Source organism: Bos grunniens, chromosome 12, assembly GCF_055505025.1.
Source record: "Bos grunniens cultivar Pamir isolate PY7600 chromosome 12, Bosgru_T2T1.0, whole genome shotgun sequence".
In the NCBI taxonomy this organism is placed as follows: domain Eukaryota; kingdom Metazoa; phylum Chordata; class Mammalia; order Artiodactyla; family Bovidae; genus Bos; species Bos grunniens.
The window spans coordinates 18134838-18158713 of NC_141176.1; the positions used below are offsets into that span (position 1 = coordinate 18134838).

Genomic DNA, 23876 nt, shown 5'->3' on the forward strand with positions numbered 1-23876 from the left:
TTTATTTGCCATGAAGTGATGGGACCAGATCTTAGGTATGATACACATAAAAGCAGTTGAAGACAGTAAATTTCATATTCTATGTTTCTGACCACAACTTTAAAAAAATGACAGCTCTAGACCACAAGTTCAGTGAGCTTCTGAGGTTGCACAATACTCTGCATGTTGTCACATATCAGTATGTAAGGAAGGGGACACAACCCTGAAGCAAATGAAAACTTTATGTGTGGGACTCTCCCAGACCATGCCCTGTGCATCTCCATTTCGCTGGTTCTGGCTTTTATCCTTTGGCTATAATAAAACTGTAATCACAAATACAGGGGTACTCTTTCTGCCCCCTTCTGATGCCTATGTCAGAAGCTTTCTCTATCTCCTTTATACTTTAATAAAACTTTATTACACACACACACACAAAAAAACAAATACAGTATTTTCCTAAGGTCTGTGAGTCATTCTAGCAAATTATGAACCTGAGGGATACTAGGAATCCCTAAATTTGTTGCCAGTTAGTCAGAAGTGAGGGTGACCTGGGGACGCTAAACTTGCAACTGATATCTGAACTGAGGGCAGTCATGCAGAGGAATGTGCCCTGAACCTGTGAAGTCTGGCTCAACTCTGGGTATCCTGGTGTCAGAACTCACTGCAACACACACACACACACACAATTTAACATAAGAATTCACTGTTGCTTTCTGAAACTAAAGAAGAAAACAGACGCAAGCCCAAGTAAAGGGAAATGTTTGAAATTAAAAGTATAATTTTTACTTTCTCTACTGTCAGGAAGCATTTAACAGGAGGCTTCCTGTGTGCTGTTTTGGATCTGTCAGGAATTCTGTTCCTTATTAATTCCTGAATATTCAGGAATTAAGAGGAGAGGCAAGCCTCTTCCAGGGACTGAGGAATCCAGGCATTTCTTTCCTTAGTTTTTCTATACGGTGATAAGTACCCTCTTCCTTCTTGTGAACCATATGGTAAAAGTGATTATTTACAACTCTCTATTATGGATCGCCTATGTCTTGTAAGTCTGGAATGTTAATCTTTATCTTTGCTGAGAATAACTACAGTATACATGCCCACACCATGTTGATTAAAACCCCTCTGCTCCATCAGAGCTCTGGTCCCCGTGTCTTGCTTTCTCTTTCTCCTTATCTTTCTCTCTCTCTCTCCCTCCCTCTTTCCCTCTCAGGCTATTTCTTTGGAGCACAGAGGCTCTCTGAGTTCACTTTCCTGCCCGGGCTTCTAAGACCCACTCGAGAAGGTGCTCTGTGCCTTCACCCCATCAAGAGGGTGCCTGAGGCCTCCATGAACAGAGCAAGGCCGGTGCCAGGGACTTCACTGGCTTTCTGCGTAAACCAAGGAATATCAGCCTCTTTCTCTCTCCTTTACTTTCTTATCGGTCCACTCTGGACCACCAGGTTCCGGTCCATTAAAGGACCTCAACAAGTGGCGCCCAGAACAGGGACTTGGTACACGTATGCACATTCGGACGGAGTGACCCCAGGGCCTATTGAGGCCGGTAAGTATTAAGACATGGGTAAAACGGCTGGAAAGCCCCATCACTTTTCTACTTTACTTCATCACTTATTTAAAGTTCAGGGACTTAATGAAAGGTATGCTGATTTTTTAGCTAGATTACAAACTGCTATTTCCCATACTGTAATTGAAGAAGCAGCCAAAAGGCAACTAGAGAAATTACTTGCTTATGAAAATGCAAATCAGGAATGTCAAAAAGCTATAGCTCCAATTCATGAGACAGGGACTATTATTGATTATTTGAAGGCTTGTCGCAATCTAGGATTAGAAATTCAAAAGATGCAAATGGTAGCTGAAACAATAGCTGCTGCCTTAAGAAAGGGAAATAAAGGATGTTTTACATGTGGAAATAAGAACCATTTAAAAAGGGACGGCCCTAAGAAAGCTTAAAAAAAAAGAAAAAAATATGAAAATATAAAAATAAAAAACCTCCAAAAATCTGCCCTCACTGCCATAGAGAAATGCATTGGGCCAAAGATTGTAAGTCTAAATTTGACACTGAAAGAAAACCTATTCCAGGAAACTCCAAGCAGAGGACCCCCCAGGTCCCCTTCAACAAAAACCTGGGGCAAATTCCATCTTTTCTCTCAAACCCTCAACATCCGGCAGTGCTGCCCTCGATATACCAGCTTTGTTTTTAGATAATATGAAGTTAATGAGCTCTATTTAAATTCAAATTCACGTGAACTGAAAAATATTAAATATAATGTTTATTTAAATATAAATATAATTTAAATATAATTGTTTGCTAATCTAATTAAGACATGTCTTAAGTCATCAACATTATATAATACTTTTATTATGCCTAGGTTTAAGGTAAACTAAATTTGTCAACAAAAAGGTAACTCTTTATATATATATATATATATATAAAAATATATAAACGAGATGAAAACTTTTAGATAAACTCTATTAAAAATAATTATATTTTAATAGAATAATCTATTATTATAATCTATTATTATAATAATCTCTTTAGTTTAGTTCAGTTGCTCAGTTGTGTCCAACTCTTTGTGACCCCATGAATCGCAGCATGCCAGGCCTCCCAGTCCATCACCAACTCCTGGAGTTCACTCAAACTCACGTCCATCCAGTCGGTGATGCCATCCAGCTATCTCATCCTCTGTCGATCCCTTCTCCTCCTGCCCCCAATCCCTCCCAGCGTCAGAGTCTTTTCCAATGAGTCAACTCTTCGCATGAGGTGGCCAAAGTACTGGAGTTTCAGCTTTAGCATCATTCCTTCCAAAGAAATCCCAGGGCTGATCTCCTTTAGAATGGACTGGTTGGATCTCCTCGCAGTCCAAGGGACTCTCAAGAGTCTTCTCCAACACCACAGTTCAAAAGCATCAATTCTTCGGCACTCAGCTTTCTTCACAGTCCAACTCTCACATCCATACATGACTACTGGAAAAACCATAGCCTTGACTAGACAGACCTTTGTTAGCAAAGTAATGTCTCTGCTTTTGAACATGCTATCTAGGTTGGTCATAACTTTCCTTCCAAGGACTAAGCGTCTTTTAATTTCATGGCTACAGTCACCATCTGCAGTGATTCTGAAGCCCAAAAAAATAATCTCTTAAGACTGGGATAACTTAAATTTCTAGAGTTGTACTAAACTAAATAATAAAAGTTTATTAAATAACTAGGTCATTTCCAAATAAAATAAGATTTTAAAACATTAATTACTGAACATTAACTTCCTCTTACAAAAAGTTTTTCTTACAGAAAAACGAAAGAGATTTAAACTATTAATAAATATATTATATAATGTATTATATATAAATATATTTATATATACTAAATATATATAATATAATAAATATATTCACCAATCTATAAAATGCTAATATATGACACTTCATAGTTGCTAAGGAAAAGCTAAATATATGCTTTTAATAAAAAGATATAAGATATGGCAAACTCAGATATACATTCCACATTTTTCCTGGGGGCCACTGCTCATTTAACAAACAATATAATTATTAAAATAACTTGGAAGTATGACAAGCCTATTTGGACAGAGCAGTGGCCCCTCATGAAAGAGAAATTACAGGCAGCTAAGGAACTTATAGATACACAACTAGAATTAAAGCATATTGAGGAATCTTGTTCTCCTTGGAACTCTCCTATTTTTGTTATAAAAAAGAAATCTAACAAATGGCGTCTCTTAACAGACCTCTACCCATCACACAAGGTATTAAGCTTTTATTTGGGCCACACCTCTTCGTGGTGAGGCTATACAACATGTTATAACTCACTTATTAGCTTGTTTTGCTGTAATGGGAACTCCTAGTTCTATAAAAATAGACAATGGCCCTGCCTGTATTTCTGGACACTTTAAACAATTTTTACAATCTTCTTCTATTAAACATATTACAGGTATTGCTTATAATCCACAGGTACAAGGTATAGTCAAACGAGCACATCACACACTAAAATTGCAAATAAAAAAATTAAAAAAGGGGGAATACACAGGAACCATACGGTAAAAGTGATTATTTACAACTCTCTGTCTCTTTATTATGGATCGCCTATGTTTTATAAGTCTGGAATTTTAATCTTTATCTTTGCTGAGAATAACTACAGTATATATGCCCACACCATGTTGATTAAAACACCTCTGCTCCATTAGAGCTTTGGTCCCCGTGTCTGTCTTTCTCTCTCTCTCTCAGGCTATTTCTTTGGAGCGCAGAGGCTCTCTGAGTTCACTTTCCTGCCCAAGCTTCTAAAACCCTCTTGAGAAGGTGCTCTGCACATTCACCCCATTGAGAGGGCGCCTGAGGCCTCTGTAAACAGAGCAAGCCCCATGCCAGGGGCTTTATTGGCTTTCTGCGTAAACCAAATAATATCAGCCTCTTTCTCTCTACTTTCTTTTCGGTCGACTTCGGACCACCAGGTTCCGGTCCATTAAAGGACCTCAACACTCTACAAACTTCAAATGAAAAGGTATTCTTCATTTCCTCCCTAGAAAGGCAATTCATAATTATAAGCTTTTACAGAGATCTAAAGAGAGAGGAAAAAATTCAGATTTAAGAGTCTATCTACTACTGTCCTCCTACTGAAGTATAATATAGATGAATTAATCTACAGATTAATATTATTTTATTCAAAAGAAGAGGTAGAATAAATAAACTTTTAGAGTTTATTTGAACATTTTATTTTAGTTTTACAGTCCTTTTCTTCTCATATCTACTAATAAGAGAAGTGAAGAGCCACATAAAATGCAGCGCTACTGGGGGAAAATAGTTAATATTAAATTCTCACTAAAGTAATGATTAGATCTCTAAGAGTTGGCTATAAGTTAGAGAAAAATCTTAAAAAATACAGAAGAAATTAAATATAGAAACTGAACTGCTTATAAACTGAACTGAAAGTGAACTGCTCTTTGTACTAATTCCCTGACTAGAAAGAAACCCTCAAATTTGTAGTCAACTGTTCAGAAGAAAGCTTACATAGGAAAATAAGAAAGAGATCTGTTAAAACAATGGCTGTAGTTTTGCATATGGTCATGCCTGTTGAATGAATTGGTAGTTCAAATAATCTGCATTTCAACTCTGAAATTTCAGTGATAAACTTTCAGAACAGTAAGTTCTAGCAAAGAATTATAATTTCAAATAAATTAATAATGCTATTTTCACATTCTTAGCCTAAATTTCTCTTTTCTTGTCAGTCTTACGAAAGGTTTTGCCCTAAAATGGAACTGAATTTAAAATTATATGACAAAGAAGCCACTTCATATATCTCTTTTTAAAGAAATAAAAGTATAGAAAATAAAATTTGGAATTCTTGCAGCACATTTTATATCTAATCCAAGAAAGTAAAAAAAAAAAAAACTGACAGAGTTAAATGTACCATTCATTTACAGCAGCCTGCAATGTTTTACTAGAAAAATTAAGTAGCAAATATGATTTGTTAAATTAGATTTGTCTCAGCCCAAAAGTACCCAATGGGTACTAGGCAAATGTTAAGAAATTTTAAAGTGCCAAAATACTGAAGAGGAACTTAAAATCAATTTTGGGGGGCACATCAACCCTATGGTACATATCTGCTCAGGCTTCCTTATGTGATACACACTGAAGAAGACCAGTAGAGTTTATGATTCATCTCCTAGAAACAGATAAGCAACCAAATCAATTTTTAAAGAGCAATTAACTCAGAAGCATTTGACTTTAATTCAATCAAAATGTGCTTTTCTTTTTAATTTAAATGGCTGACTTATTTTTTGTTGTTTAATAAGCAACTGTCCACAGGGATTCCCAAAATAGTTCACTGTACCCCCAAAAGTAACACCAACCAACTCCACATTGGTCTAACATGATAGTATCAAACTACATTATAATGTCTTTGGCTGAATGGTTCAACTAGTACTACTGAATTTTCAGCATGAATTACTACAACTATGTATTACTTGTACAAATGAAATAAAAACAGTTTTCCTTAATAAGACTCTGAGTTCTCTGAAAATTCAAGTTCTTAAAATGAATTCAAATTTGATCATTTTCTCTATTGCTTTAACATATCTTTAATAAAACATATTCACAGTGTTATAGCTGTATCTTTAAAACACATTCAGTTTGCTACATTTATTCCCATAAAAATGAGCTACTCTGAATGTGCAATATAACAGGACTCATTATTTCAAACTGTTTAGGCACATGTATCCTGTTCCTGGCTATAACAAAAAGTAAAAACATAATAACTAACAGAATGATAGATGTTGATATATAACATCACTGAAAAGGAAAAGAAAATGTAGAAAAACATAAATGAATTTGTAAAAACATAATTTTTATAAATGTTTGTAATATACAAGATTACTGTCATGGGATTTCTAAGGCAACTTACAAAAGCAAATTCTATCACATGAAGAAACCTAGAGGTAAAGACATCACTTCCAAACAAAACAATGCTTTTTATCTTATATCCTGAGCGGGTTTTTACTACCATCTAGTGTTATACCTTAAAAAATACTTTCTTATAAAAATTAAAAGTTACAAAAGACATTTTATAATATCATTCAAAAATTATTAGAAGACTTAATTAAATGTTAAAAAAAACACAGTATGGAAAACAGCTATTTTTTTAAAAGACATTTTATATAAGAAAATAGTTTCATGACTCTTAAAATTTATGTCATATTACCAATTATATAATTTAGTGATGTTCTACATCAAATCTTGACCAGGGCTACCAAATATGAACCCAGTCTTCAAAAGACAAGGTAGTTAGCACACAGATTCAGCTCATAAAACTTAACCAATGCACTCAGAAAGCCAGATAATTATACTATAAAATGACTCAACACCCTCTCCAAGCACAGGATCTACGCAAGAAATTTCTCTTCCCATGATGCCTTAAATTCATTGCTAGCATATTAAGTTCCACAAAGAAAGCAAGGCAGAATAAGGTTATGTTTTTTAGAAGCATACTGTTTGCTACTGAATGTCTTCCTTGAACTTATCCAGTAGCAGGTCATCATGAAACAAACCTCAAAGTATAAAAATACCAAAAAGCTGAAAAAGACAAAGATGAAGCCAGGGGTACACATTCTCTTAGTGGATACAGAGACTTTCTCTTTGGTTAGACTATTTTACTGTGCTAGAAGTTATTTTCTCAGTTTATGGAATCTAAAGGTGAATCAGAGATGATTTAAGCTGCTCTTATCAAATTAACAATTTAGAAATTCTGTGGGTTTTATTTCAGCATGGTTTTACCTACAATTTTTATTACAAGATTCTATTAAGTTTTACGGCATTAATCATGTTGTTTTTTTAAACAAAAACATTGTTCTCCTGACATACACAAATAGATTATGGACCATACCTTTTTAATCTTTCCCATACAAATAGAAATAATGATCAGCTTTTGAAACTGAATGTAATAAGATCATCCTAAATGTATCATGTCTACAATTACTCACTTGAAATGACCTTTCCATTGTGATTGCAAAGTAGTATTCTCTCCTGGGATATCTTCGTTCACAAACCAATACTTGATTGCATATCCTGCCCTTTTCTCCTGTTTGCTTGGTAAACAACTTTTTCCCAATCATTTGTGAGGAAACAGCTTTTGCTTCTTCTGGACTAAAATAAGAAAAAGAACTCAAACTCTTTTCTCCTCCAAGTGAGATAAATATAAGCACATGACAGCCAAAACCTTATCTCGCCTACTACTTATCAATTCAATAAGGGCATCTTTTATAATATTCATTATTTCTTTAATAGTGATGATTTAAAAAAAAAAAACTTACGAGAAAACTATCTTCACTCCTCCTTTGAGGCCACTTTCAAATGTTCCTTTTCCTCTGCCACCAGCCAAAACTTGCGCCTTTATCACAACATCTTTTGAACCTAGAAGAAAAACACTTCTATTAGATACGAAGCATGGAGCAGCACACAACACACAATACTTTGCTATTAAACATACATATTTAGCAACCTTACTAAACGTAGTAAATTAAAGATCCATTTACCCACAATGTTGAAAAATGAGGCACTCCATGTACATAGATTTTCTAGATTAGGACACTAAAATATTCACCACCTAAAGATTCACAAACTTAAAAAAATCAGCCACTCATTAAACCATTTCTTAAGCATACTGAAAACAAGTTTACCTTTATCTGGTACTTTAAATATTAATTACTCTGCAAGGTACTAAATTTACAAAATTGAGAGTCAAATACCTTCCTAACAGTTTCCTCCCTCCCTGCTGCTACTGCTGCTAAGTAGCTTCAGTCGTGTCCGACTCTGTGAGACCCCCTAGACAGCAGCCCACCAGGCTCCCCCATCCCTGGGATTCTCCAGGCATGAACACTGGAGTGGGTTGCCATTTCCTCCTCCAATGCATGAAAGTGAAAAGTCAAAGTGAAGTCGCTTAGTCGTGTCCGACTCTTAGCGACCCCATGGACTGCAGCCTACCAGGCTCCTCCGCCCATGGGATTTTCCAGGCAAGAGTACTGGAGTGGGGTGCCATTGCCTTCTCCATCCTCCCTCCCTATTGATATGTAACCTTGCTATCCTATGAAACTTTGAGGTATAAATGCTGCTTTGAGTAGAAATGTACCATGACTTTGAGGGCAAGTTCCACTACTGATACCAGCTCACATCATCCCACTGACACTCTCCAGCTGTACTGTTGTGAGGGAGGTGACAGGAATTAAGGCATGTTAACCCAAAGATTCCAGAATGTTATGCTTCCAAGTCTTTAAGACATTTTTTTCAGCAAATAATTGAATTTTTCTTCTTTAACAGGTAAACTGATCTCTTTTCTTTCCTTTTCTAACATGATGAAGAAAATTATCAAACTAGCTATTTAGCTTAGGTACTACTCTTCATGATTCAGAGCAACACTTTTTAGAGGTGCATTCTGTCTCCCAAGACAGGTAGAATTTCAGAGCCTCCTCATTTCACGTCTCAGAGTATTTTGCCCATACTCAGGTGGTGCAGTGTTACCGCCTGAATCTGCAGAATCCACCTGCCAGTGCAGAAGACAAGGGTTTGATCCCTGGGTGGGGAAGAGCCCCTGGAGGAAGAAATGGCAACCACTCCAGTATTCTCGCCTGGAAAAATCCACGGACAGAGGAACCCGGTGGGCTACAGTCCATAGGGTCTCAAAGTCATGACTGAGCACAGATGCATGCTCAGTTACACTGTTAAACTGTTACAGCAGTGTAACATCACTATTACATTACGAAAAACAATTACCCTTTGAGGTCAGGATTAAGGACATTGTTATATTATTTGTTGTATCCTCAGCAGGAAGAGGTCCCTGGGAAGTAACGACCACTCCATAAATGTGTATCTGAATAGGCTAAAGATGGGAATTCTACCACCAGGAAAGGCCATCTCTAACATGCATATACCAAGCCAAATGAGAGGGCACCCTCACCTGATCAAGGAGGTAACAAATACAGATTGTGATCAAATAAGAAATGATCAAAAGTAACTTCCCTGGGAGTTACAGGCAGAGTCCTTACAATGGCCTCAAGGCTCCGTGTAATCCCCTAGAACCCCTGCCCCTTGTATTACATCCCCCTCGCTGTTCACACACCAGCTACTCTAGTCTCTCTGGTCCTGAGCATGTTCCTCTCTTCCTTCAGGATCTGGCTCCCAGCAACCTCTCTCCCTGGAATACTCTGCATACAGGTATCCATTTAGGAGAGGTACCCATTCCTTTTCAGTTTTTCTTTAAGTCTAAATTGTCCATGAGGTTCAGGTTCACCTTGATCACTCTACTTAACACTCTGACTGCCCACCACCAATCCGCCTTACCCTGATCTTTTTTTTTTTTTTTAATAGAAGCCATTGCCTTCAAACATAATTTCTCGTGTTTATTATTTTTGTTTTGTTCCCTCACTAGAATGTAGACTCCAGAAGGGCAGAATCTTGTTCAGTGATATTTACAAGATCCTGGGAGAGTTCCTAGTACACAATATATTCTGAATGATGAATAAAAGAACAGTTACAAATCAAGAGAATTCTTATGAATCCAGATTTTCCACTGTTCTTGAAAAATCTGAATTGGAAATCCTGGGCCCTACACCCAGAAATGACTAAAAGTGTTTTGTTTACATAAGACATTATTTCAATTTGCCACAGTCCCCACCATTCCCAAATGTAACAACTAATTTTAGATAAAGATTAGAGAAAGTTGAGAAATTTCCTTAAAACTGACAATCATTTCCTTATTGAGAAGACAACAGGTAGCCTCAGGGACTACAGCAAATTAGAGTGCATGCCCAAATTATTGATAAAAGCAGCAGCCACTAGTCATTTTACCTGTTTCTGATTACCTGTTGAGTCAGTTTTCCAGTACTTAAATATTCATTTAAATCCAAAGAGGATATCTGTAATCCAAACAGTATAAATGTAATATAAAAATGGACAACAGTTAAACTGGTGCTTTGCTGGGCTAAATTCAAACATTCCTATTCATCAAGCTGGGAACTTAACATACTGATCTATTAAGTAAGAGTAATGAAGTTCTATTTCTTCAAAAACATTTTACAAAACAGAAAGCTCTTCCCCCAAAGTGTCAATTTTTGTTTTCTTAGGAAAATAAACTCCTTAAGGGCACAAAAGATTCTTCAAAAGTTACTTGTAAATAAGTCCTTCACAACAGAAGAAGAGAGAAAAAAAAAAAACACACACACAAGTAATGACATACAATCTCATCATCTAGCAAAAGAGGGAGAATAAGAAGATAAATCTGAGGACAAATGATTGAAAGAAGATTTTATTCAATTCCATTAATTCAATCAACAGTTACATCTACATACGAGATAACTGTGCTAGAGTTCTTGATACAACAATGAGCAGAGAGCTCAGTCTTACTGGATTTGGCCCTTTCTCTAGTCAGACAAGAGCAAAATTTGTGTGTCTCAAGATTATTTTTAAAGTATATTCACCATCCCTCCTAGCTTTTGACATTGACATTGACAAGTCGCTCAGTTGTGCCCGAGTCTTTGAGACCCTATGGACTGTAGCCTACCAGGCTCTTCTGTCCATGGGATTTTCCAGACAAGAGTACTGGAGTGGGTTGCCATTTCCTTCTCCAAGGGATCTTCCTGACCCAAGGATTGAACCCGGGTCTCCCACATTGTAGCCAGACGCTTTACCATCTGAGCCATGAGGGAATCTAATCACTCACAAATGTTGTTAAGCACTCCTCATATACAGTCATCTAGTAAGACATCGGTAAAAGGAAAAGGAGGCAAAGTCCTGTTGCATGCCAAAAGAAATCTGCCTCCAAGCAGACATTCACTAATCGGCACCCTCCGCATGTTTATTTATCCAGAGAGAAATTCTATCTCAACTATACTAGAATCCAAACTATGTTTCTACAATCAACAGGGAAATCATAAGAATTCTACCAAATGCCTTAGTGAAATCATGTTTTCTTAAAGCAGTAACTGTAAGGAGGAGATGGGAACCTGCTCTTAGAACTGACCCCAAATGATAACTATTTCTCTGTACTTAACAACCCTTTGATAATCCATTCCAGAAATGCCTCCATTATCTTCCAACTCATCACCCTTCATTGTATGGACTCCTATGAGTCTTAAAATACTGGAATTAGATTTCTTTCCAACCATTCTCCTATCCCTAACTTCAATTATTCACAATAGGTAAAACTTGTCCCTAGGGCAGTGTTTTCAAACTTTTATCACAATCATGCCAGAAAATGATAGAATTTGTAGGGAATACTGGGGAAAGAGGTCAGAGCTCTTTTGGAAGGAGTTACCAGCTACAGGGCTCAGTGGTCCCAGGCCTCATGCTAACCAGACTTCTCTTGCCACCCACAGGACTGAAGGGAAGCAATACTTTGTCACATCTGTAACACATTTTTGCCCTAAGTTTATCAGTTGGTGAGGTAAGACTTTAAAAAAAAAAAAAAAAGGGAATTAACATTTTATGAATTTTGGAGTAACTGAGAAGCAAAAATCAGCCAAAATCAGCACTGAAAATTGCTAGCTAGATGGAAAGAATCAGGTGTATTTCTAGCATACCTCATAACACAACTTGTAAAATTACATCCCATAATCGGTATCTTCTGATATTAATGACTCACCACAAAAAACAAAATTGTTTCAACATTCTTCAAACAGCTATGAAATGCATCTTTTAAAATGTAGTGTTTCTGATTCTTTAGATTTAAAGGTCCTGTTTGTCACTAATCCTGCTCCATATGACAATCATCATTTGCAGCCTTCTTTGACAAAAGCACACTTTCTAGATAAACATGATGCCTTCTGTTCCAAGGGCCTCAAAATCAGAGCTGCTTATCTGCTCCTTACTACTTCTAAGTCCTGGATCCAGAGAACTTGCCAGAAATTTCACAGCTATAATATATCCTACATATTAACTATTGTTTCTTCCACAGCTAGAAATCATTAAAGATTTTTACAGTGAGTAAATAAATCGAGAGACTGGCATCTGAATAAATCCTGCTTGTTTTATGAAAAAGTCTGTACATAGATTTTTTTTTTTGACAACATAGTGAAATTTGACTAAGTGAGAAAATATACAGAAAACTAAGAAAACCAATTATAATAATTTGGAAGCAGAAAAAAGAAACACTAGCTTTAACTGACTTCATTAAATCTGGCCCTTTTATCACATAAAGTGTATGGAAAACACTTTATGCCTTCAGCTTTATGAAGAAGGAAAGAACTAGTAAACAAAAAATGAATCACTCAAAAAATTAACAAAATTAAAAGAAGAAAATCAAGTGTCTGAAATTCATCCTTAAGTACAGAAGGGTAGAATAAGAAAAACTTTTGCTTCCTAGTTATCTGGGTTTTCTTTAGAAATTAACATTTAGGTCACATATCTAAGACTGAATCTCAAGAGGGTAGTTATTAAAAAGTGCCTTTGCAAGAAATACTACAGAAATATAATCATGAGTTTTCTTTAAGCCGTGACCCTTAAAAGCCCCTAATATACATAATGTTTTAAAGGTTAAAATGAGGTACATCTTTTACCATGGACAAATTCAAACTTCAGGTTACCATTAATTAACAAAAATTTCCCCCAAATTAGTATGAATTTACATCAGACTTTTACTAATAAAAAGAAGTTTGTTTGTAATCTGAATAAAAAGAAGTTTTTCTGATTAAGAATAAACTGCAAATTAAAAATCATACTTCCAAGACAAGGAAATCAAGAGTGCCCCATTCAAAAACATATCATATGATATATGACAACCTTCTAGTCTTCTACATGCTTTCACTTTTGAAACAAAAACCCATCCTAGAAACAAGTAAGTATAAATAGAGACAAAAACTTTTACAATTTTCAACAGTTTAAAATGTTCCACATCTTTCCTAAAAAAAATAATAAAAGCAAAGTCTTCACCAAAGCACACTGAAAAGCATATTAATCAAATGTACATACAAGAGAGATTATGATAATTATTAATACATAAAAATGGTGTGATTTTAAATACTACTAAAAGAAAATGCAGTGTATAGCTAGTACATTACTCATTAACATGTTCTCTTATTAGATCCTTAAAAATATAAAGCATACTTTCCAAACTCCAAATTTATTTTTTAATTGAGATTAACATAAATTCAAATTAATCAAAGCTACTAAGGTTTCTATTATCAATAAAAGAATCTAATAAACATGGGGAACTATTTAATTCATTTAAAAATATTAACATTTATATTGATTACCTAAGTGTCAGGCCGTCTTCTAAGAGATTGGGGTCTATCAGTGAATAAAAGACAAAGAAACCCTGCTCTCATAGAGCTTACATTCTAATGCTAAACTTCTTTTTTTCTCCTTCTGATTCTCTATTTTTCATGTCCAAAAAAAAGATGGGGAAACACTGTACCTCTCTTTGTGTTCTCAGTCATTCAGTCATATCTGACTCTTTGTGACCACATGGACTGCAGCCTGCCAGGCTCCTCTGTCTGGGGAATTTTCCAAGAAAGAATACTGGAGCCGGTTGCCATTTCCTACTCCAGGGGATCTTCTCGACCGAGTCTCTTGGGTCTCCTGCACTGGCAGGCAGATTCTTTACCACTGTGCCACCTGGGAAGCCCCAGACTTCTCTTTACAAATACATAAACAGCTAAGATCTTTCACCATTCCCTGAAGAATCGACACAGCCAGAATTTCCTTCCCTAAAGGACTTCAGCTCAAAAAACTAAAAACAGGACTTCAACTTCTTGAAGGTTTGATTCTTAAGTTATGGGCACTATGGGAGCTCAGAAAATCTCAATAATTTTAGCATGTCAACAATTGTCTTCTCTTTTACATTAATAAAACTTATTTTTAAAAATATAAAAGAAAAGCCAAAAGTTGTTATTAAGCCAGAAGTAAAGTTCGTATCTTATCTGAGAACCTATTTCTTAATTTAGTACCTAATTTTTTGGCAATTGCATAAGCTTCATCTGGTGACTTAGCCACATGTCCTTTGGGAATGGAGACGCCAGCTTCCTGCAACAATTCCATACTCAGGTATTCATGCAGCGAGAGATTCCTTTGCTGTTGATGCTGTATTTGGACTCCATGGTTGTTAAACAATCCAGAGCTTCCCAGGACCTAGAGAAATTGGGGACATATTTATATAAAGAGTGATTTAGCAGGAATTCTTGTTAAAAACACTTTAAAATACTTTAGAGTACTTGATTCTTCAAAACTATAACAAAATTGTCATAGTAAAACATCAAAATATCATATTCAGAGTAAATTACAGCACAAAACTAACAACTAAATCTACTAGCTAAATGTCAAAAGTGACCCTTATAGTTTTAACTTTTTCCTCATTATCTCTAGTTTTTAACTTTCATTTGAGCTTTACTACCATATCCCTAATGATCTACAGAGCATTTCTACCTCAAAGCCAAATTCTGCAGATCTAAAACCAATCTCCTATTTCCACCAAATCAAAAATCCTTCCCATCTTTCTTCTCTCCATCATTCCTCCAGGACCTAACAAATTGCCTGACACGAGAGATGAGGCACCTGTATGATGTGGTACCATCAATCTTTCATACATTCAAAATTCAAACCCCGACTTCATCAGCACTGCACATCGTGGTGTGCCACCCAGATCCCCCCTCAGGACCAAGGCATTCATAGCCCCAGCTGCTGGGAGGGCTGGCAGCTGACAGGCCTCAGCTGAGTCTGCTCATTGGAGCCTTTCTGCCCAAAGTCATACTCCTTTCCCACTGTCAGCCTATAGCCAACGACTGGCCAATGAGAGTTAAGGTAGGGATGTAAAAACCTCGTGTGCGTGTGCATGCTCAGTGGCTCAGTCAGTCGGGTCCGACTCTTTGTGACCCTATGAACTGAGGCCGCCAGGATCCTCTGTCCATGGGACTCTACAGGCAAGAATACTCGAAAAACTGGGTTGCCATGCCCTCTCCAGGGAATCTTCCAGACCCAGGGATCGAATCCACGTCTCTTATGTCTCCTGCATTAGCAGGTGAGTTCTTTACCGCTAAGGCACCAGGGAAGCCCAAATACCTGGCACCTCACCCCAATTTGGGACAATTCAGGATCATCCTATTGCAGACCTCCCACAGGAAGAGCAGAGGTCCCACTGCACTGCACTGGAGTTGCGGTCAATCCTCCTTCCTTCACTCTCCCACAGGTATAGATCCTGAGATCACTTTTAATAAACTTCCTCCATGAAACTCTCCATTGAATACTCGGCAAATTACAATCTGCAATATCATCTTTAACGCATTCCTTCTAAACTACTCCCTTTATAAACCCCTTCAGGTGTACATGCTTCACAAACAGTCAAAGCTTCTAAGAAAGAAATGACCCACCAACCTCCTTTTCAATCTATGTAAAACATTCATTCACTCAAAAACTCACTGAGCACACTGGAAATAGAGAGGTCAACCCAACAAAACCCTTGCATCTAAAGCTTACAGTCTAGTATGTATTTGTATGTCGGGGGTTGGGGGAGGCATAAACAATAAAGAAAGAATATATGCCAAACAGCAGTAAGAGTAAAAAACATAGAAAATTAAAAAATAAGAAGTGCTATTTTATACAGTTGCAGGAGTTTTCTCCACTAAAACATCCCTCGGGGCGGGAGCGGCGGGGGGAGGGGGGGAGGGGACGCTGAGTTAAGAATTATCTTTTCAAAAACAAATAAGTAGGAAACAGAAATAAGATATTCCTCTACAAGCTGAATAAGTCACTGTTGAAAGACAAAGGAGTATGAGAGTTGTCAGCGTCTGGTTGCAGGGCCACAACAATGAGAAGTACTGAAAGAAGGATGCAATCAGAAAGATCTTGAGCATCTATGGGTCCCAAAACTCCCCCCTAAGTTCCTAGTCTTAAACCATCAACACCACACAGAAACACTTCTCAACCTTTTTCCAGACTACTCAGTTCTATCAACTTTATATGGCAGAACAAATTAAGTGCTACTGGAATCACACATTTAAATGTTATCCATCCGTACATTTCTATTATCGCCACACAGAATGCTGAAACATTGCTCATATGAAACATAGAATATGTTTAAGAAATGAATTTAAAGGAATCTCACAGAAAATCAGTTCAGTTCAGTCGCTCAGTCATGTCCGACTCTTTGCGACCCCATGAATCGCAGCACGCCAGGCCTCTCTGTCCATCACCAACTTCCGGAGTTCACTCAGACTCACGTCCATCGAGTCAGTGATGCCATCCAGCCATCTCATCCTCTGTCGTCCCCTTCTCCTCCTGCCCCCAATCCCTCCCAGCATCAGCGTCTTTTCCAATGAGTCAACTCTTCGCATGAGGTGGCCAAAGTACTGGAGTTTCAGCTTTAGCATCATTCCTTCCAAAGAAATCCCAGGGCTGATCTCCTTCAGAAGGGACTGGTTGGATCTCCTTGCAGTCCAAGGGACTCTCAAGAGTCTTTTCCAACACCACAGTTCAAAAGCATCAATTCTTCGGCGCTCAGCTTTCTTCACAGTCCAACTCTCACATCCATACATGACTACTGGAAAAACCATAGCCTCATAGAAAATAGTCTGCTTCTTAAAGAGGGTTCATGAACCACCTGCATCAAGATTCCCTAGGAATGCCTCCAAAATGCAGATTCCAAGGCCCTACTCTCATTTATAAAAGCAGAATCTCTGGACTGTGCCTCAAAAAATCTGCATTTGTAAAGTTATTCAGTTGATTCTTAAGCTCTCTACAGTTTGAGAACGAATAGTCTAACAAATCAATCATATAGAATAGCAAGCTATTTCTGATTCATTTGGTAAGCTAAAACCCTGGATAAAATTTCTCTTGGTAGCTCAATCCCCTGATTTAGTTTCACTTTAGTATTAAAAACTAACAACCTCCTAAACTTCAGTGTACATCTACCTTGTGAAATCCCACTCTTGGGTAAAGCCTCAAGAGAAATGAGTGCTTAGTCTATCAAAAGGCATATATAGCAGGCTTATTCATAACAGACAAAAAAATGGAAACGACCCAACTGCTCATCAGCAGAAGAATGGGTAGGAACTTCCTTGGTGCTCCAGTGGTTAAGAATCCACCGTTCAATGCAAGGAACATGGGTTTAATAATATCTGGTAGGAGAAATAAGATCCTACATGCCTTGGGGCAACTAAGCACCACAGTGAAGACCCAGCACAGCCAAAACAGAAAAACAAATAATTTAAATTGTTTTAAAAATAGAAGAATGGGTACAATGTACTATATCAATAGAAAAATCAAGAGCAAAAAAGGAAAAACGTACTGCTCACACAACAATGGATTCATCTCACAAGTACAATTTTAAGGGAAAGAAGCCAGACACAACAACACAAACTTACATGATTTTTTAAAATATAGTTCAAACTCAGAATTAACATACAGTGATGGAAGTCAAAATAAGTGGTTGGTCACCTTCTGTTGGTGAGTACTGATAAAGAGAGTGCCTTCTGAAGACTAAAAACACTATACACACACACACACCACAATTTGAACGGCAGCTACACAGATGGATCCATACATACAAATTAATCTAGCTACTCACATGGGATCACAAAGAGTAGAATACAACTTAGCAACTGAACAGCAAAAACTGAAGTTAGACATAAATTATGTACTTTGCTGTACAGAAATTATACCTCAAAATAATAAAAATAAGGGGGCCAAGGGAGAGTACCTAGCATAAGCTTGGTAAAAATAGTCATACACTGAAACATTTTTTGGATGCCTATATACCAGACACTGTACTCAGTTCAGTTCAGTCGTTCAGTTGTGTCCGACTCTTTGTGACCCCAATCGCAGCACACCAGGCCTCCCTGTCCATCACCAACTCCTGGAGTCCACCCAAACCTATGTCCATCGAGTCGGTGACACCATCCAACCATCTCATCCTCTGTCGTCCCCTTCTCCTCCTGCCTTCAATCTTCCCCAGCATCAGGGTCTTTTCAAATGAGTCAGCTCTTCGCATCAGGTGGCCAAACTATTGGAGTTTCAGCTTCAACATCAGTCCTTCCAATGAACACCCAGGACTGATCTTTAGGATGGACTGGTTGGATCTCCTTGCAGTCCAAGGGACTCTCAAGAGTCTTCTCCAACACCACAGTTCCAAAGCATCAATTCTTCGGCGCTCAGCTTTTTTTATAGACCAACTACTAGGAACACTAAAAGAATGAGATCAACTTGGTCCCAACCACAGAGTTCACAGATGTATAAATAAACAGCTGCAACAAGTCTAAGAGAGAGCATAATCACCAGGTAGTACGTAATTATCTAGACAGACCAGAAAAAAAATACTACAGAGGCTTGATCCCAGTTTAAAAAAAAAAAAAAACCTAACAGCTAAAAAGGACATTTTGGGGACAACTGGGGAAATACGAATCTGCCCTATAAATTAGGTATTAGTATTATGGCAATTTTATATTTCTAAAGTATGATAACTATATTGTGGTTATTTGTGTCTCTCATTCTTAAGAGACATACATTGCAATATCTAAGGATGAAGTGCCATGATAGCTGTAACTTATTCTCAAATACTTCAACAAAAATATATGAATGTAATTTATACATACACGCATATGTACATCGGAGAAGGTAATGGCACCCCACTCCAGTACTCTTGCCTGGAAAATCCATGGACGGAGGAGCCTGGTAGGCTGCAGTCCATGGGGTCACTAAGAGTCGGACAGGACTGATCGACTTCACTTTCACTTTTTACTTTCATGCATTGGAGAAGGAAATGGCAACCCACTCCAGTGTTCTTGCCTGGAGAATCCCAGGGACAGGGGAGCCTAACGGGCTGCTGTCTATGGGGTCGCACAGAGTTGGACACGACTGAAGCGACTTAGCAGCAGCAGCAGCAGCATGTGTATATAAGTTATATATATTATATATATAATATTTTTAATTTATATAATATTTTAAATGATATAATTTTTGTAAATTATAAATTATATAAATTGAATAACATAAATTTTTAAAGAAAATGTGGCAGAATGTTAAATGAAGGTGAGGGTAGTACGGGTGTTCAATGTATAGTTGAAACATACCTATCAGTTTGCAATTTTTCCAAAAAAGCTTGGTGATAAATCCATGACACAAAACTTTATTTTTATGGTTTCTTTCAAATGTCTAAAAGAATTAGTAGTACTCATAAGGTGTTGCTGACAGCTTTTCAGACCATATTAAGGTTTTTTTAAAATATCAGAAATATTTTGATAATCCTTTCCTTGTGCCACTAGAAGCTATAACTTGAAATACCATCAGCTGGGAATCATGATGGTAATACAAATCCCTGCATAATCACAAAGATTCCCCACACTGATGCATTTTTCTTTCCTGATACATCACTTAGAAGATTCCTCCTGCCAAAAGGCCACCAACTCCTGGCCAAACTCCTCCACCACCACCTCTCCAACCCATACTGAGTGTAAGTAATACTTATTCAAAAGTGGGGAAGTGTAGTTACTAGGGAGAAGATATCTTAAATTGTTTAATATGCTAGTAACTTGAACTATTTTTATCAAATATACACTAGACAAAAGATACACAGAAACAAGAAGAGGGTCAGAGCACTGAACAAAATGTTTAAGCAAATTTGCTAAACCTAATGGGTGACCTTGAACAAGATTCCTTAAGCTCTGCACCTCTATGTCCCCATCTACAAAAGCAAGGGGTTAGACCCAATGTTCTTGATAGTATTATTTACAATAGCCAAGATAACGGAAGCAACCTAAATGTCCACTGTCAGAGGACTGGATAAAGAAGATGTGGTACATCTTTACAATAGAATACTACTCAGTCATAAATGAATGAGATAATGCCATTTGCATGAACATGGGTGAATCTCAAGATAATTATACTAAGAAAGATAAATATATGATATCACTTACATGCAGAATAAAAAAGATACAAATGAATTTATTTACAAAACAGAAACAGACTCACAGACTTCAAAAACAGTGTTATCAAAGGGGAAACTTGGGGAGGAAGGATAAATCAGGACAATGGTCTCCAACCTCCAGTATCTAACGCCTGATGATCTGAGGTGGAGCTGATGTAATAATAATAGAAATAAAGTATACAATAAATATAATACACCTGAATAATCCCAAAACCATCCCCGCCCCCAGCCCATGGAAAAACTGTCTTCCACAAAACTGGTCCTTGGTGCCAGAAAGGTTGGGGAACACTTAATTAGGAGTTTGGGATTAACACATACACACTACTATATATAAAATAGGTAATTAGTAAGGACCTATTCTATAGCACAAGAAACTCTACTCAATATTCTGTAATAATCTAGATGGGAAAAGAGTCTGAAAAAGAATGAATATATATATGTATACCACACACATATATATCCGTATATAACTGATATATTAAATATAACTGAGTATAATACATATATATATAATTGAATCACTAAGCTGTACCTGAAACACAACATTATAGATCAACTGTACTCCAATACAAATTAAAGATTAAATTAAAAATAAAAGCAAGGGGTTAGACTAAGGTGAATTCAAATTCCAAAGCTGTATTTCTTAATGTGAGGGTGGAAGAGATGTTTAAGACAATATATCAGGCATCTCTATAAGAAGAAATAAAGACTTTTAAAGGAATTTCCAAAAGTATAAAGACAATGATTAGAAGGGAAATAGATCTGTTCACCAAAATCTCATTTTCTAAAAACCAGACAGCACCCTTTAAGACCCAAAAGAAGGAAGTTCAAGGCTAAAAAAAAAAAAAAATCACTTCTCCTATTAGGAAGCAAATTCACTGAATTCACTAGATTGAAAGAATGAATAGCTTTAAAAAGAAAAAAAAAAAAATCTAAATTCATTTACAGCATGTCTGAGGTTACTTCAGAACACAACCAAAAGCTCTAGAAATGACTTATGAAGCCAATCATACCCTTCCACAAGTTTATTAGTGTCAACATATATTGGGAAGAATTGTCTAATTCTTATGTTCTAGAAAAAGACTGTAGAGCAGATTCAAACACAGACTTTGGAGCTACATGCTTCCAGAATGAAGGCTCAGTTCTGATCTCAACTGCTTGGTGATCTAGACCAAATTACTCCTTCTCTCAGCCAGAGTTTCTCCATCAGTGATATGGAGATTAAGGACTTCCTTACAGTGTTGCTCAAGAGCCTAATGAAAGACTACATGTACAATGCTTGGCACAGTTCCTGGCATACAGCAAATGCTCCAACACACAGGAAACCAAGGCCTCCTACCACCAAATTCCCTTACCGAATTGATGATTAATCTCTTTACCCAAAACTTTATCCCCTTTCTTGTCCCCCGCTACCTCAATCCTGTGCTATCTGAACACTAATCAACCAGAGTCTGATGACTAAACTGCTGTGTTGATGACATCATTAATGTCCTAAACCGGCTACTGAAGATACTATTAGTAAAGAACAAACTCAGGCTGCTTCTCCAGGGCAAGATGAGCTAATAGGCCCTAAGCCTTGGACCATTTGATCAGAGAATCGTACATCATAGACAACTCAACTCCCTGATACTAGAATCAGAAATGTCACAGAAATTACACAAGCCAAAGATTACTCCCAGCTTCTTTGTTCTCCCCCTTTAAAAAACAACTCCTTAAAAAAAAAAAAAAAAAAACGAACTCCTAACTGAAAGATCAAGTTGCAGTGGATCTGTGAATTGCCTGGCGCCCTGCAAATAAACCCTTATTTTACTGCAAACAACCCGTCAGAATTTGGCTTTCTATGCCACGGACACTCAAGCCCTTGCTCCATTACTTTTACTTACACACACACAAACTTAAACTGAGGCTATGATGTTATGGTGTATGCAGGGAAAAAAAAGTGATCCACAAGATTATTTTATTTCCCCAATTGATAAGTTGGTGAACATCATCTCATTCTCACTATTAAACAACTATCTGGGGAAGCTTCCCGACCTCATCTCAAGAAAGGCCAGCAGCAAGCAGTACTGGTTCTGCGAAGCATCCAAGAGACACAAAAGTGTATCTGAAGGGCATGTCCTCCTCCTCAAAGAGCCGCGGAAGCCTCGGCTCACCGCAACGGAGGCAGGAGCAAGCAGGAGAAGGTACCCAGCCCCCGCCTCTCCTTTCGGAGGCCACCCCCCGAAAGGGCTCCAAAAAGAGGGCTCCCCGCCGCCGCCGCCGCCCTCTCAGTAACAAGGTGAGCAGCCCTAGCCAGACAGCCGGAGCTCCTCGCAGATTTCAGGCTGCAGCAAAAAGGCGCAAACATGAGCCCGTTCGCAGGCCTGGCGGGCAGCACTCCCGGGCAAGACGCCCGCCACTCCGGCGGGGCACCCCCCTGTCACCCAATGTCACCGACTGCGGAGTGACCCGGAGCCGGGCCCCGGGCCCCCTCAGACCTCGCCCACAGGAGCCAGCCCTCCACCTCGCCCTTTCTCCTGCCAACCCTCAAAGCGAGAGCGGGCAGGGCCTCAATACCTGGGCGGCGGCCGGCAGCGCCGTTCGGGGTCGGTGGCTCCTCAGGGTGGCGGCAGCCAAGAGCCGGCTGTAGAACACGGAGGCCGCCATGTCTCAGTCCGACCAAGTCCCCCGGGCGCCGCGCGCAGGCGCAGAACCTCGAGACGACCGGAGACGCGGCGGCTCCCTACGCGCGCACCGCCCCTAGCCCCGCCCATGGGGCGGAGCCTCGGATTAACTCTGCGGCTGTGGCCCTGGGCGAGTGCCGCAGGCGTTACTGTTGATAGGCTCGCGTAGGCGGACAGAGAGCAAACTTTAACCTTGGTAACTGGACACCGCAGCCTGAACATCAGACCTGAGGTCGGCGCTCAGAAACCCGGAGCTTTCCTAGTGAAATGTAATGGAGATGATCAACGCCACTACCTGTGTGATCTTAACATCTCTGAGTCTCAGGTGCCTCAGCTGTAAAACGGGGTTCCTTCAGAAAACAAGAACTTGCATTCCTGTTTTTGTGCCAAATACTGCCTTTGGGATACAGCAGTATCCCAAATCCAATATCCAGTACTTTGTCCCAAAATATCCCATACTTTGTCCAGTATCCCAAAGTATCCAATACTTGGGCCACCTGATGCAGGGAACTGACTCTGGAAAAAGACCCTGATGCTGGGAAAGATCAAAGGCGGGACAAAAGGGGACAACAGAGGATGAGATGGTTGGGTGGCATCACCGAGTGGATGAACATGAGTTTGAGTAAACTCGGAGAGTTGGTGATGGACAGGGAAGCCTGGCCGGGCTGCAGTCCATGGGGTCACAAAGAGTGGAACAGGGCTGAGCGACTAAACTGACTGAATACGTACAACAGAATGATTCTGTCCTCAAAGGGAAGATGATCAAACACTAGTTACTGAGGACCCTAGCCAGGACATAACTTCTCAGATAGCTCTGAGGAACTGCTCCCAAAAGGTAAA

At 38.4% G+C, this 23876-nt stretch overlaps 1 protein-coding gene across 1 annotated transcript in view; it reads right to left on the bottom strand.

Annotated features, from left to right (window-relative positions):
* SUCLA2 (succinate-CoA ligase ADP-forming subunit beta) overlaps positions 1-23039 on the bottom strand; it is a 44658-nt gene extending 21619 nt beyond the window's left edge. The window contains exons 1-4 of the mRNA XM_086329006.1: positions 22930-23039; positions 14408-14588; positions 7784-7883; positions 7454-7616 (exon numbers count right to left, since the gene is read on the bottom strand). Coding sequence (XP_086185132.1) covers positions 7454-7616; positions 7784-7883; positions 14408-14588; positions 22930-23019 — 534 coding nt within the window. The 5' untranslated portion in view covers positions 23020-23039. The remainder of the gene's footprint in view (positions 1-7453; positions 7617-7783; positions 7884-14407; positions 14589-22929) is intronic.
* Between the last annotated feature and the right edge of the window lie 837 nt (positions 23040-23876).